This window comes from Hypanus sabinus, unplaced genomic scaffold, assembly GCF_030144855.1.
Source record: "Hypanus sabinus isolate sHypSab1 unplaced genomic scaffold, sHypSab1.hap1 scaffold_298, whole genome shotgun sequence".
In the NCBI taxonomy this organism is placed as follows: Eukaryota; Metazoa; Chordata; class Chondrichthyes; order Myliobatiformes; family Dasyatidae; genus Hypanus; species Hypanus sabinus.
The window spans coordinates 228024-240560 of record NW_026781133.1 but is presented as its reverse complement, the minus strand read 5'-3'; the positions used below and the strand labels follow the sequence as shown (position 1 = coordinate 240560).

At 42.7% G+C, this 12537-nt stretch overlaps 1 protein-coding gene across 1 annotated transcript in view; it reads left to right on the top strand.

Annotated features, from left to right (window-relative positions):
• LOC132388325 (NACHT, LRR and PYD domains-containing protein 3-like) overlaps positions 1 to 12537 on the top strand; it is a gene marked incomplete at its 3' end in the record, with an annotated part of 61368 nt that overhangs the window by 25626 nt on the left and 23205 nt on the right. Inside the window, exon 10 of the mRNA XM_059960660.1 lies at positions 11845 to 12011. Coding sequence (XP_059816643.1) covers positions 11845 to 12011 — 167 coding nt within the window. The remainder of the gene's footprint in view (positions 1 to 11844; positions 12012 to 12537) is intronic.

Genomic DNA, 12537 nt, shown 5'->3' with positions numbered 1-12537 from the left:
AGGAGGGTGTTTTAGAATAGCTCTTTGTTGAGCCCACTAGGGGATTGGCTGTGCTGGATTGGATGTTGTGCAATGATCCGGAGGTGAAGAGAGCTTAAGTTTAAGGAACCCTTAGGGAACAGTGATCACAATATGATCAAGTTCACATTGAAATTTGAGAGGGAAAAATAAAATCCAATCTGTCAGACTTTCAGTGGAGTAAAGGAAATTACAATGGCATGAGAGGGGAACTGGCCGATGTTGACTGGAAAGGGCCATTTGCAGGAAGGACAGCAGAGCAACAATGGCTGGAGGTTCTGCGAAAAATGAGAGAAGAACAAGCCAGATATATTCCAAATAGGAAGAAATTTTCAAAGGCAGAAAGGACACTACCATGACTGACAAGTGAAGTCAGAACCAAAGTAAAAGCAAAAGAGAGGGCATGCAAGGAAGTCAGAGCTGGTGGGAAAATAGAGGATTAGAGAGTTTCAAAAACATGCAGAAGGAAACTGAGAAGGTCATTAAGAGGGAAAAGATAAATTATGAGAGGAAGCTGGCGATTAATATCGAAGAAGATACTAAACATTTTTTTAAGTATATAAAAGGTAAACGAGAGTCAAGGGTAAACAGAGGACCAATACAAAATGACATTGGAGATGCTGTAATGAGAGATGCAGAGATGACAGAGGAGCTGTATGCGTATTTTGCATCAGTCTTCACAGTAGAAAACGTCTGTGGTATACCGGGCATTCAAGAATGTCAGGGACGTGAAGTCTGTGCAGTGAAAATTATGACTGAGAAGGCTAACGTCTGAGTGTGGATAAATCGCCTGGACCTAATGGAATGCACCCTCGGGCTCTCAATGAAGTAGCTGGAGTAATATGAGGTATTAACGATGATCTTTCAAGAATTCATAAATTCTGGCATTGGACCAGATGAGTGGAACATTGCAGATGTTACTCCACTATTTAAGAAGGGTGGGAGTCAGCAGAAAGGAAATTATGGAATTGTTAGGCTGACATCAATGATTGGGAATTTCTTGGAATACATTGTTAGCGATGAGATTACGGAATATCTGGAGGCATGGGACAGGACAGACCAAAGCCAGCATGGTTTCTTGAAAGGAAAATCCTGCCTGACAAACCTGCTTAAATTCATTGAGGAAATTACAAGCAGGGTAGACAAAGGAGATGCAGTAGGTGTGGTATACTTGGATTTTCTGAAGGTCTTTGACAAGGTGCCGCACATGAGGCTGCTTACCAAAAAAGGACCCATGGAGTTACAGAGAAGTCACTAGCGTGGGTGGAGCATTGGCTGGTCAGCAGAAAGCAGAGAATGGCAATAAATGGATCCTATTCTGGCTGGCTGCTGGTTACCAGTGAGGTTCCACAGGGGTCAAATGTTGGGATCGCTGCTTTTTACAATGTATGTCAATGATTTGGACGATGGTATTAATGGATTTGTGGCTAAATTTGCCGATGATACAAAGGTAGGTGGAGGGGCTGGTAGTGCTGAGGAAACAGAGAGTCTGCAGAGAGACTTAGATAGTTTAGGGGAATGGGCAAAGATGTAGCAAATGAAATACAAAGTTGGAAATTGCATGGTCATGCACTTTGGTGGAAGAAGAAAATCAGGGAGACTATTTTTTAGATCAGGAGAGAATTCAAAATGCAGAGTTGCAAAGGGACTTCGGACTCCTTGTGCAAGGTACCTTAAAGGCTAATCTCCATGTCGGTGGTGAAGAAGGTGAATGCCATGTTGACATTCATTTCTAGAGGTACAGAATATAAGAGCAGGGATGTGATGTTGAGGCTCTCTGAGGTAATCGTGAGACTGCACTATTGTGCGCAGCTTTGGGCTCCTTATTTCAGAAAGGATACACTGACATTGGAGAGAAGATCCACTCGTAGCAACCAATTACACAGATTTTCCACCCTATGACTAAAATAATTTCTCTGCATCTCTGTTCTGAATGGACATTCTTCAATCCTGAGGTCGTGTTCTCTTGTCCTAAACGCCCCTGCATGGAAAATAACTTTGCCATATCTAATCTGATCAGACCTTTTAATATTCAGAATATTTCTATGGAATCCTCCTTTCATTCTCCTGATCTCCAGGGAATACAGCCCAAAAGCTACCAAAAATTCCTCATAAGTTAACCCTTTCATTCCTGGATTAATTCTGAATCTTCTCGGAACCCACGCCAATGTCAGTATGTCCTTTCTAAAATAAGGAGCCCAAAACTGCATACAATACTCTGTGCAGTCTCACCACTGCCTTCTAAAGCCTCGACATCACATCCCTGCTCTTATATTCTATACCTCTAGAAATGAATGCTAACATTGCATTCGTCTTCTTCACCAACCTGGGGGTTAATCTTTAGGGTATCTTGCAGAAGAACTCCCAAGTCCCTTTGCATCTCTGTATTTTGAATTCTCTCTCTATCTAAACAATAATCTACCCGATTATTTCTTCCACCAAAATGCATGACCATACACTTTATAACTTCGTATTTCATTTGCCACTTCTTTGCCCATTCCCCTAAACTATCTCAGTCTCTCTGCGTCTCTCTGTTTCCTCATCACTACCCGCTCCTCCACCTATCTTTGTGTCATGGGCAAATTTAGCCACAAATCCATTAATACCATAGTACAAATCATTGACATACATCGTAAAGAGCAGCAATCCCAGCAGCGACAACTGTGGCACTCCAAGGGTAACCGGCAGCCAGCAAGAATAGGATCTCTTCATTTCCACTCTCTGCTTTCTGCCGATCAACCAATGTTCACCCTTGCTAGTAGCTTCCATGTAATTCCATGGGCTCATATTCAGACATCCCACCTCTCCCAGAAGTTCTGGAAGTGTCCCGCATATTGATTGCGGCTTCTTGGTGCCCGCAAATTATGTACGATATCCCGGAAATTGATTTTTTGAGAGCGCGCGCGAGCGAAAGAGAGAGAGCGCCATGGCAGAGTATTCCAAAAAAGAAAATGCAGAAGGTACTTCACCCCAGACTACACTGAAGTGTTCCCCTGCCTAATAGGGGTCAGAAATAATGACAGTGTTTCACGCGGCACTGTTTGCAACAGTGACTTTTCTATTGCCCATGGTGGGTTAAATCACTGTTGAGGTGAGTTTAACAGGTGTCATTCGTTCATTAGCGGAGCAAACGTTATTTAAACTAGCTGGCTAGCTGCTAAGGAGCTACTCTATTGCAAACATCCCACCTCTGCCGGAAGTTCCGGCAGTCTACCGCAAATTAATTGTGCTACCGCGCTGAATTGCTCCCTGAATTGAATCCTTCCCTTATGGTTGTGTGCTCAGTCCACTGTTGTTCACTCTGCTGACCCACGACTGTGCTGCAACACACAGCTCGAACCACATCATCAAGTTCGCCGATGACACGACCGTGGTGGGTCTCATCAGCAAGAGCGATGAGTCAGTGTACAGATAGGAGGTGCAGCGGCTAACAACCTGTATTAGAATGTGCACAAAACAAAAGAGATGGTTGTTGATTTCAGGAGGGCACAGAGCGACTACTCCCCACTGAACATCGACGGCTCCTCGGTAGAGATCGTAAAGAGCACCGAATTTCTTGGTATTCACCTGACGGAGAATCTCACCTTGTGCCTCAACACCAGCTCCATAGCAAAGAAAGCCCAGCAGCATCTCTACTTTTTGCAAAGGCTGAGGAAAGTCCATCTCCCACCCCCCCATCCTTATCACTTTTTACAGGGGTTGTATTGAGAGCATCCTGAGCATCACTGCCTGGTTCAGAAATGTCACCATCTTGGATCGCAAGACCCTGCAGCGGATAGTTAGGTCAGCTGAGAAGAATATCAGGGTCTCTCTTCCCACCATCACGGACATTTACACTACACGCTGCATCCACAAAGGAAACAGTATTATGAAGGTCCCCATGCACCCGTCACACAATCTGTTCTCCCTTCTGCCATCTGGGAAAAGGCTCCAAAGCATTCAGGCTCTCACGACCAGACTATGTAACAGTCCCCAAGCTTCTTCCCTCAAGTTATCAGACTCCTCAATACCCGAAGCCTGGCCTGACACCTTGCCCTACTGTCCTGTTTATTATTTATTGTAATGTATGCACTGTTTTTGTGCGCTTTATGCATTCCTGTGTAGGTCTGTAGTCTAGCTTTCTCTGTGTTGTATTTTTTTATTACGTAGTTCAGTCTAGTTTTTTTGTACTGTGCCCTGTAATACCGTGGTCCTGAAAAACGTTGTCTCATTTTTACTATGTACCAGCTTAGCAATCATTGGGAATTTTAACATGAAATTGGATTGAGAAAACCATGCCAGTATTGGACCTCATTTCGACCAACAGTTATGGTCGAAATGACAATAAAAGTGACTTGACTTGACTTGAAATGAGTTTCTGCAGGATGCGATGTCTGCATATTGCTAAGCAGCCTCCTGTGTTGCACCTCTCAAAGTACTTCTGAAAATCCAAGTACACCACTTCCACTGCATCTCGTTTGTCTACCCTGCTGGTAACTTCCAGAAAAAAAATGCAGTAGGTTAGTCAGGCAGGATTTTCCTTTCAGGAAACCATGCTGGATTTGGCCTGTCTTGCCATGTGCCTCCAGGTACTCCGTAGTGTCATCCCTATCTATCGATTCCAACAACTTCTCAAATCACTGAAGTCAGGCTAACAGGTCTATAGTTTACTTTCTGCTGCCTCCCAACCCTCTTAAGTAGCAGAATACCATTTGCAATTTTTCCAGTCATCAGATACAATACCAGAATCTATCGATTTTGAAAGATCTTAGTTATTGTCTCATCAGTCTCTCCCGCTACTTCCTTCAGAACCCGAGGGTGCATTCCATCAGGTCCAGGAGATTTACGCACCCTCAGAGCATAAAGCTTCCCGGGCCCCTTCTCAGTCGTAATTTTTACTGCGCCTACTTCACTTCCCTGACACTCTTGAATATCTGGTAAACTGCAGATGTCTTCCACTGTGGAGACCGATGTAAAATACACATTCAGTTCCTCTGTCATTTCTGTATCTCTCATTACAATACCACAAGCGTAATTTTGTAATGTCCTATATCTACTCTTTATATACTTAAAGAAAACATTTGCTATCTTGTTTGGTATTAGTTGCCAGCTTCCTTTCATAAACAATATTTTCCTCCCTAATGATCCTTTTAGTTCCTTTCTGCATATTTTTAAAAGCTTTCCAATCCTCTATCATTTACTTTTACTTTGGCTCTGACATGCCAGCCATGGTGGTGTCTTACTTCCATTCGAAAATTTCATCTTATTTGGAATATATCTGTCTGTACTTACCTTACATTTTTCAGAAACTCCAGCCATTTCTGCTTTGCTGTCCTTCCTGCTAGTGTGCCTTTCAGGTCAACCTTGGCCATTTGTCCTCTCATACATTGCAAATCCCTTTATTCCACTGAAATACCGACATACTGGAATTTAGTTTCTTCTTCTCAAATTTCAAAGTGAACTCGATCATATTGTGATCACTGCTCCCTAAGGGCTCCTTACCCTTAAGCTCTCTTATCACCTCCAGTTCATTGCACAGCACCCAGTCCAGAATAGCCCTTGTGGGCTCAACAATAAACTGTTCTAAAAAACCATCCTTTAGGCATTCTACAAACTCTCTTTCTTGAGGTCCAGTACTGGCCTGGTTTTCCAAATCCAATTTCATGTTAAAATTCCCAATGATTATCATGAGATTGCCCTTCTCGCACCCCTTTTCTATCTCCTACTGTAATTTGTAAACCACATCCCGGATGCTGTATGGAGGCCTATACAGAACTGCCATTAGGGTCCACTTACCCTCGCCATTTCTTAGTTCATCCCATAAAGAATCTGCTGCTTCCGATCCCATGTCATCCCTTTCTAATGATACAATAACTTTTTTATGCACAAGGCCACACCACCCCCTCTGCCTACTAACCTATCTTTCCAATACACCATATATCCTTGGACGTTGTGATCCCTATGACAGCTATCCTTTAGACAAGTTTCAGAGATGGCCACAACATCATACATGCCAATTTGTAGCTAAATTTCAATATACATGAGGAGTGAAAAAAAATCTTCTTTATCAATTTTATTATTTAAGTGAAAAAATATATATATGTATCTGTGTGTGTATATATATATATATATATATAAACGGGAGGACAATGATCACGAATGTCTATATCAATGTCAGTTCGAATAAAAGGAAAAATTTACATTATCAAGATCAAACAAAGTATTAATCTAATAGTATATGATAAAGAGAAAGGTAATTGATTCTCCTCTTATCCATAAAAGGAAAACAAAGATAAAGAAACCTTTATAATTGGCGTAAACCCAAAAGTGAGTGAAAGCTCAAACTGAGTGAAAGCCAAAAAGAATAATTTCTGATCAAATCCAAAACTTCAAAAAAGTAACTGGAAGGGCTATAATTCAGAGCATATGAAAATATTGAATAAAAGGTCTCTAAGTTTCCTCTAATTTAGAGGATGTATCAAATGACCGACTTCTTATTTTCTCTGAACTGAAACATAATGGAGGTAAGCCAATAAATAACAGTAGGTTGATTAGAATCCTTCCATTAACGCAGAATGGCTCTCTAGCCAATATAGTTGTGAAAGCAATCATCCGTTGAGTGGAAGCAGGAATATCTTCTGGTTCCGAAGGAATGATCCCTAAAATTGTTGTAAGTAATTTCGGTTGTAAATCCAAATTTAGAACCTTTGACAAAGTTTCCTTCTTTCCAAAAATTATCTAACTTGATCCAAGACCAGAACATATGTATTAATATAGCCACCTCAATATTACATCTATCACAAATAGGATTAATATTAGAAAAAAAATACAGGTTAATTTGGCCTGTGACATATGCACCCGATGCACTACCTTGAAAAAAGAGGAGTAAAAATGTTTATTTAACGTTTCTGACTTAATCAGTCTGATGGTCTGATGGAAGAAGCTGTCCCGGATCCTGTTGGTCCTGGCTTTTATGCTGCAGTACCGTTTCACAGATGGTAGCAGCTGGAACAGTTTGCCATTAGGTTAAGTCGGGTCCCCAATGATCATTCGGGTCCTTTTTACACACCAGTTTTTTTTTAATAAATGTCATTAAAAGTGGGAGGTTCACGTCTACAGATGCACTGGACTGTCTGCACCAGTCTCTGCAGTGTCCTCTGACTGAGGGAAGTACCGCTCCCATACCAGGCACTGATGCATTCAGTCAGGATGCTTTAATTTGTGACCCTAGGTAACCACATTTTCATCCAGATGACAAACAACAAAGGGTTCAGAACTGATTACCGTAACATTCCACTGGTCCCGACTTCCACTCAGAGAGGTAACCATGTACTACCACTCCCTTAACTTTTCCCAGAAACCCAATATAGAATCCACTAAGAATAAAGAACAGTTGACGTTTTGGGCCGGGTCCCATCAGCAGGACAGGAGGAAAGAAAAATGTGAGGAGTCAGAGTTAGAGGGATGGGGTAGTGACTGGAGAAACACAAAGAGGTAGGTCAAATCGGGTGGGGAAGGGGTTGCGATGGATGAAGTAAAGAGTTGGGAAGTCATTTGGTGGTAGACATACAGAACTGGAGAGGGGAAATCTAATAGGAGACGACAGAAGCCCATGGAAGAAAGAAAAAGGGGGAAGGAGAACCAGAAGGATGTGATGGGCAGGCAATGAATTAAGGTGAGCCGGGCAAATGGGGAATGAAATAGAGAAGGTGCAGTTTGGTATCTGTCAGACAGGGTCTGTTCTCCCATCTGCAGTGCGGTGTCTCTCAGACAGGGAATGTTCTCCCATCACAGTGCGGTGTCTCTGAGACAGGGAATGGTCTCCCATCACAGTGCGGTGTCTCTGAGACAGGGAATGTTCTCCCATCTGCAGTGTGGTGTCTCTCAGACTGGGAATGTTCTCCCATCACAGTGTGGTGTCGCTGAGACGGAATGTTCTCCCATCTACAGGGTGGTGTCTCTCAGACAGGGGCTGTCCTCCCATCACAGTGTGGTGTCTCTGAGATGGTGTATGTACTCCCATTTGTTGTGTGCTGTGTATCAGACAGAAAATATTCATTCTTGGAAAAGAGGGATGTAAACTTGTACCACCCTAGAAATGGAAAGTCAGAATATTCGTTTTCTCATTAATCCTTCCACAAATGCCTGAAACTCTTGATTCGTGCTATTTGACTGAAATGCCAAAGGATAGTCTCACCTAGTTATTCAGCATGGCATGTCTGAATTCATTTACCTCGAAATAATTGTTCTAAATAATACCTTGAAAGAATCACACATTTCCAAAGAAACCACCCCAGTTTCCTTAAACCTTGTCCTTCCAGAGTTTATCATTTGAAGAATTTCTGGCAGAGATATCTCAGATCACTCTTGCTTTGTTTCTCGGAACTTTGTATATTGAAATATTTAGGGATCTGTGTCTCCGGTAAGGATGTAATGTATTGTCTGTCAGTTGCCCGGTGAGTGAGGTGTTGATTCCAATCAAGCCAAACCGCATGAGAACGGGGCAGTTTCGAAGATGATTCAGAATTTTGATGGTAATGTGGAAGGGAAGGCTATTTCTCTAAGTGTGTTTCGTGCACAGGGCAGTGCTGCACGTGTTGCACTTGCTATCTTTTTGACTGTGGGTTTCAGAGATGCTGTTGAAATCTGGCCAGCAAATATCTGCAGTGCATTTCTGCCAAGGACCAGAGGTACTTTTTGACATTGGTGGGTTTGAATATTTAGGGTGAATGCAAGCAGGAACTAGGTGGGGCAAATGGCTGCTGATCCTCTTGCACCATTGAGTAAGATCACAATTAATGAAGCCTGTCCTCACTATGACTTTTTTGCTCTTTTTCCAGAATCTTTGATACTTCCGCCTTGAACGTGTTTAAGATTCCAGTCCTAAACAGTTTGTGCAAGAGAATTTCAAGGAGTCACGATAGGGAATAAATTCATACTAATCTGTTTTGAATCGATCCATAAGATACAGGAATAGAACTAGGTCATTTGGCTCAACGAGCACAGTCCAGCATTTAATCATGTCTGATCAATTTTGCCTCTCAGCCACAGTCTCCTGCCTTCTAGCCTTATCGCTTCAGGCCCTGACTAATCACGAATACTAACAACCTCTTCCTTAAACGTACCAAATGACTTGACCTCCACAGCTGCCTATATCAACGAATTCCACAGATTCACCACTCTCTGGTGAATGATATTCATCCTCATCACCGTTGTAAACAGAAGTCCCTGTATTCTGACTCTGTGTTCTCTGTTCTTAGACTCCTCCACCATACAAATCGTCTTCTGCACATCCATTATTTCAAAATTAGACAGGTTTCAATGAGGTCACCCTCATTCTCCTGAATTCCTGTGTAGAGGTCCAGAGCCGTCAGACGCTCCTCATATGCCCCTCATATGGCAACTCATTCCCGTAAACATTCTTATGATCTTTCTTTGAAACCTCTCCAATGTCAGCACACCATTTCTTTCGATAAGGAACCAAAACCCTCACATCACTCAAGGTGGGGCCTCGCCAGTGCTTTATAAAGACTCAACGTTACATACTTGTTTTTATATTTTAGTCCACTCGAAATTAATTGCATTTGCTTTTATCACCACCGACTCAACCTGCAAATCAACATTGAAGACATCCTGCACAAGCACTCCCATGCCGCTTTGTACCTCAGGTTATTGAATTTTCATTCCATTCAGTAAAAGGACAACCCTTTTATTCCTTCTAACAAAGTGAATGATCAGACATTTCCCGACACTGTATTAAACATGCCATATCTTCGCCCATTCTCCCAATCAGTCCAAGTACTTCCGCGTTCCGAGGATAGCCTCTCTACTTCCTCAAAACTACCTTCTCCTCCTCATATCATCTGGAAATCTGGCCACTAAGCCTTTAATTCTGTTATCGAAATCATTGAAGTATAACGTTCCCAACACAGATGTCTATGGAACACGACTAGTCACCAGTAGCCAACCAGAAATAGAAACCCTTTGTCCTACTCTTTGCCTACAGCCAATCAGCCAATCCTTAATCCATGCTAGAACTTTTCCTGTAACGCCGTGGACACGTAACATGTTCAGCAGCCTCTTGGGTGGCAACTTGTCAAAAGCCTTCTGAAAATCTAAGCACACATTATCCACGGATTCTCCTTTGTCTATCCTGTTTATTATTTCTACAAAGAATTCCAACAGATTTGTCAGGCACAATTTTTCCTTGAGAAATCCATGCTGACCACGGTGTACTTTTATCATGTGCCTCCAAGTACCCGAAACCAACTACCCTTGGTACCCTTAAGAGTATCAAGTACCCTTAACAATCGACATCTAAACTTTTGCAGCCAGTGATTTCAGACTACCAAGCCTATAATTTCATTTCTTCTGACCCAGTCCATTATTGAAGAGAGTAGCAAAATTTGCAATTTGCCATTCCTTGTGAGCCATGCCAGAATCAATGAATTCCTGAAAGATCATTGCTGGCACTTCTACATATGCAGTAAAAAAAAAGCTTAGCTGGAGAATACAGGAATATCTTGAACAGTTTCTTCTGCTGTGGCTCAGAAGAGAACAGAGATGTAGTGATGATGGAAGATTCCTTAGTCGGAGGAACAGAGATGAGATTTTGTGGGCACGATGCAGAGTCCCGTATGTTATGTTGCCTCCCAGGTGCCAAGGACGATTCGGTTCAGTTCCACATCATTTAAAAAGTGCAGAAGGAGCGAGTAGCACAGGTAGTAAAGGTGAGGTGGTTCTGGTAAGAGATTTCAGGGAGCTAGGTAGAAAACAGGCCTACCAGAGTAGTAATTTCAGGATTACTGGCCAGCGTGGGGATAAATATACGATGACTTGGCAGATGAATGCATAGCTAAGGAACTGGTGCGGAGGGGGGAGGGGTGAGTGGAGGGTTCAGATTTATGTAGAATTGGACTTTGTAGCCAGCACAACTTAAATGCCATCTATAAATTTGCTGACAATAAAACCATTGTTGCCAGACTTTCAGATGGTGATGAGGGGCGAACGGGAGCGAGATACATTAGATAGTGATCGAGCGACAACCTTGCGCTCAATGCCAGTAAAACCAAAGAACTTCAGAAAGGGTATAACAAGGGAACACACACAAGTTCTCAAAGAGAGATCAGGTGGAGAGAGTGAGCAGTTTCAAGTTCCTGGGTGTCACTATGTCTGAGGGCCTAACCTGGACCCAAAATATCGATGCAGCTATTCAGAAGGCTATATTTCATCAGGAGTTTGAGGAGATTTGGTATGTCACCAAAATCAGTATTGCGCAAATTTCTAGACGTACCATGCAAGGCATTCTAACTGGCTGCATCTTTGGCACCCTAGCTGTTTATATGTCTCCAACACTTTTGCGCAATACTGTAGTAATTTTATGTAACTGCAGCTGCAAAACAAAAAAAAAGTGACATGTGTGAGTGATAATAAACCTGACTCTGATATGGGTCTTTATTGTGTACAATGTTGGAAGGGGTCAAAGCGAGGCGAATCATGGTTTGGAAACGAGAAGGGAAAGAACACCAGAGAGATATTCTGTAATGATCAATAATCCAGTTGTTTGGAATCAAATGACCTTGTCTCGTGTCTCAGGGCTGAATGTGTCCATGCTCTCACTACACCCCACCCCAGGCACTCCTTTACTGCTACTGTCCTACACCCCTCCCACCCTCTCTGCAATCTGCCCCACACTCCTCACACCATCTTTGCCATGGGTCTCATGCCCTCCCTGCGGCGCATGCTCCATAATCACCTTTTCCAACATAATTTGCTCCCCATCATCTTTACCAACTCGCTCTCCACTCCATGTTGCACAGTACTGCATTTTCATATTTCTATTCCCAGATTCCAAATCTACGATCTCAGATCTCCTGACGCAGTGCGAAGATTATCAGCTGCTCCACCTGACTATTTTCTACCGAGAGAGACTGAAACCTGCAATTGAAGAACGGGTAGAAGGACTCAGCTGGACGTTGAGACAGGAGGGACAATTCAGTGAACAGGAACACGAGGTGATTGGGAGTAACAGCTGGGATCCCGTTCATTTTAGTGAAAGGAGGGATGAGAGACTACGGTCAGGCTGGCTCATCCTCTTGCTTCTGTACACTGCAGTGATGATATTGATCACTGAACAATTTTGTGACCAAAACCTTCCCACCAGGGTGAAAATCAGTGAATTAGAAAATTCCGAACTGCAGATTCAAACTTAATTCATCAGTCCAAATAGGCTGAGCTCAACACAATGCTGAGAGAAATGTGATTCAATGAATCAGCATTAGAAATGAAAACCTGATCAAAATACCCATCAAGGCCTTTGGTCACTTTGGGATTAATTTCATTTCTCCTCATGGACGATGGAAATGTCCAGTTCGCTGCTGCCGTGTGTGATGGGACACCTGGCTACCACATCGATGTGGTCACATTACTCCCGAACACAGCCAGGTGCCTGGAATTTCGCCAATGTGTTGTGACCCTAGAATTAGAATCACACAACAGGAAAATGGGCCATATCACCCTAAAACTTTCCTATCACCTGTT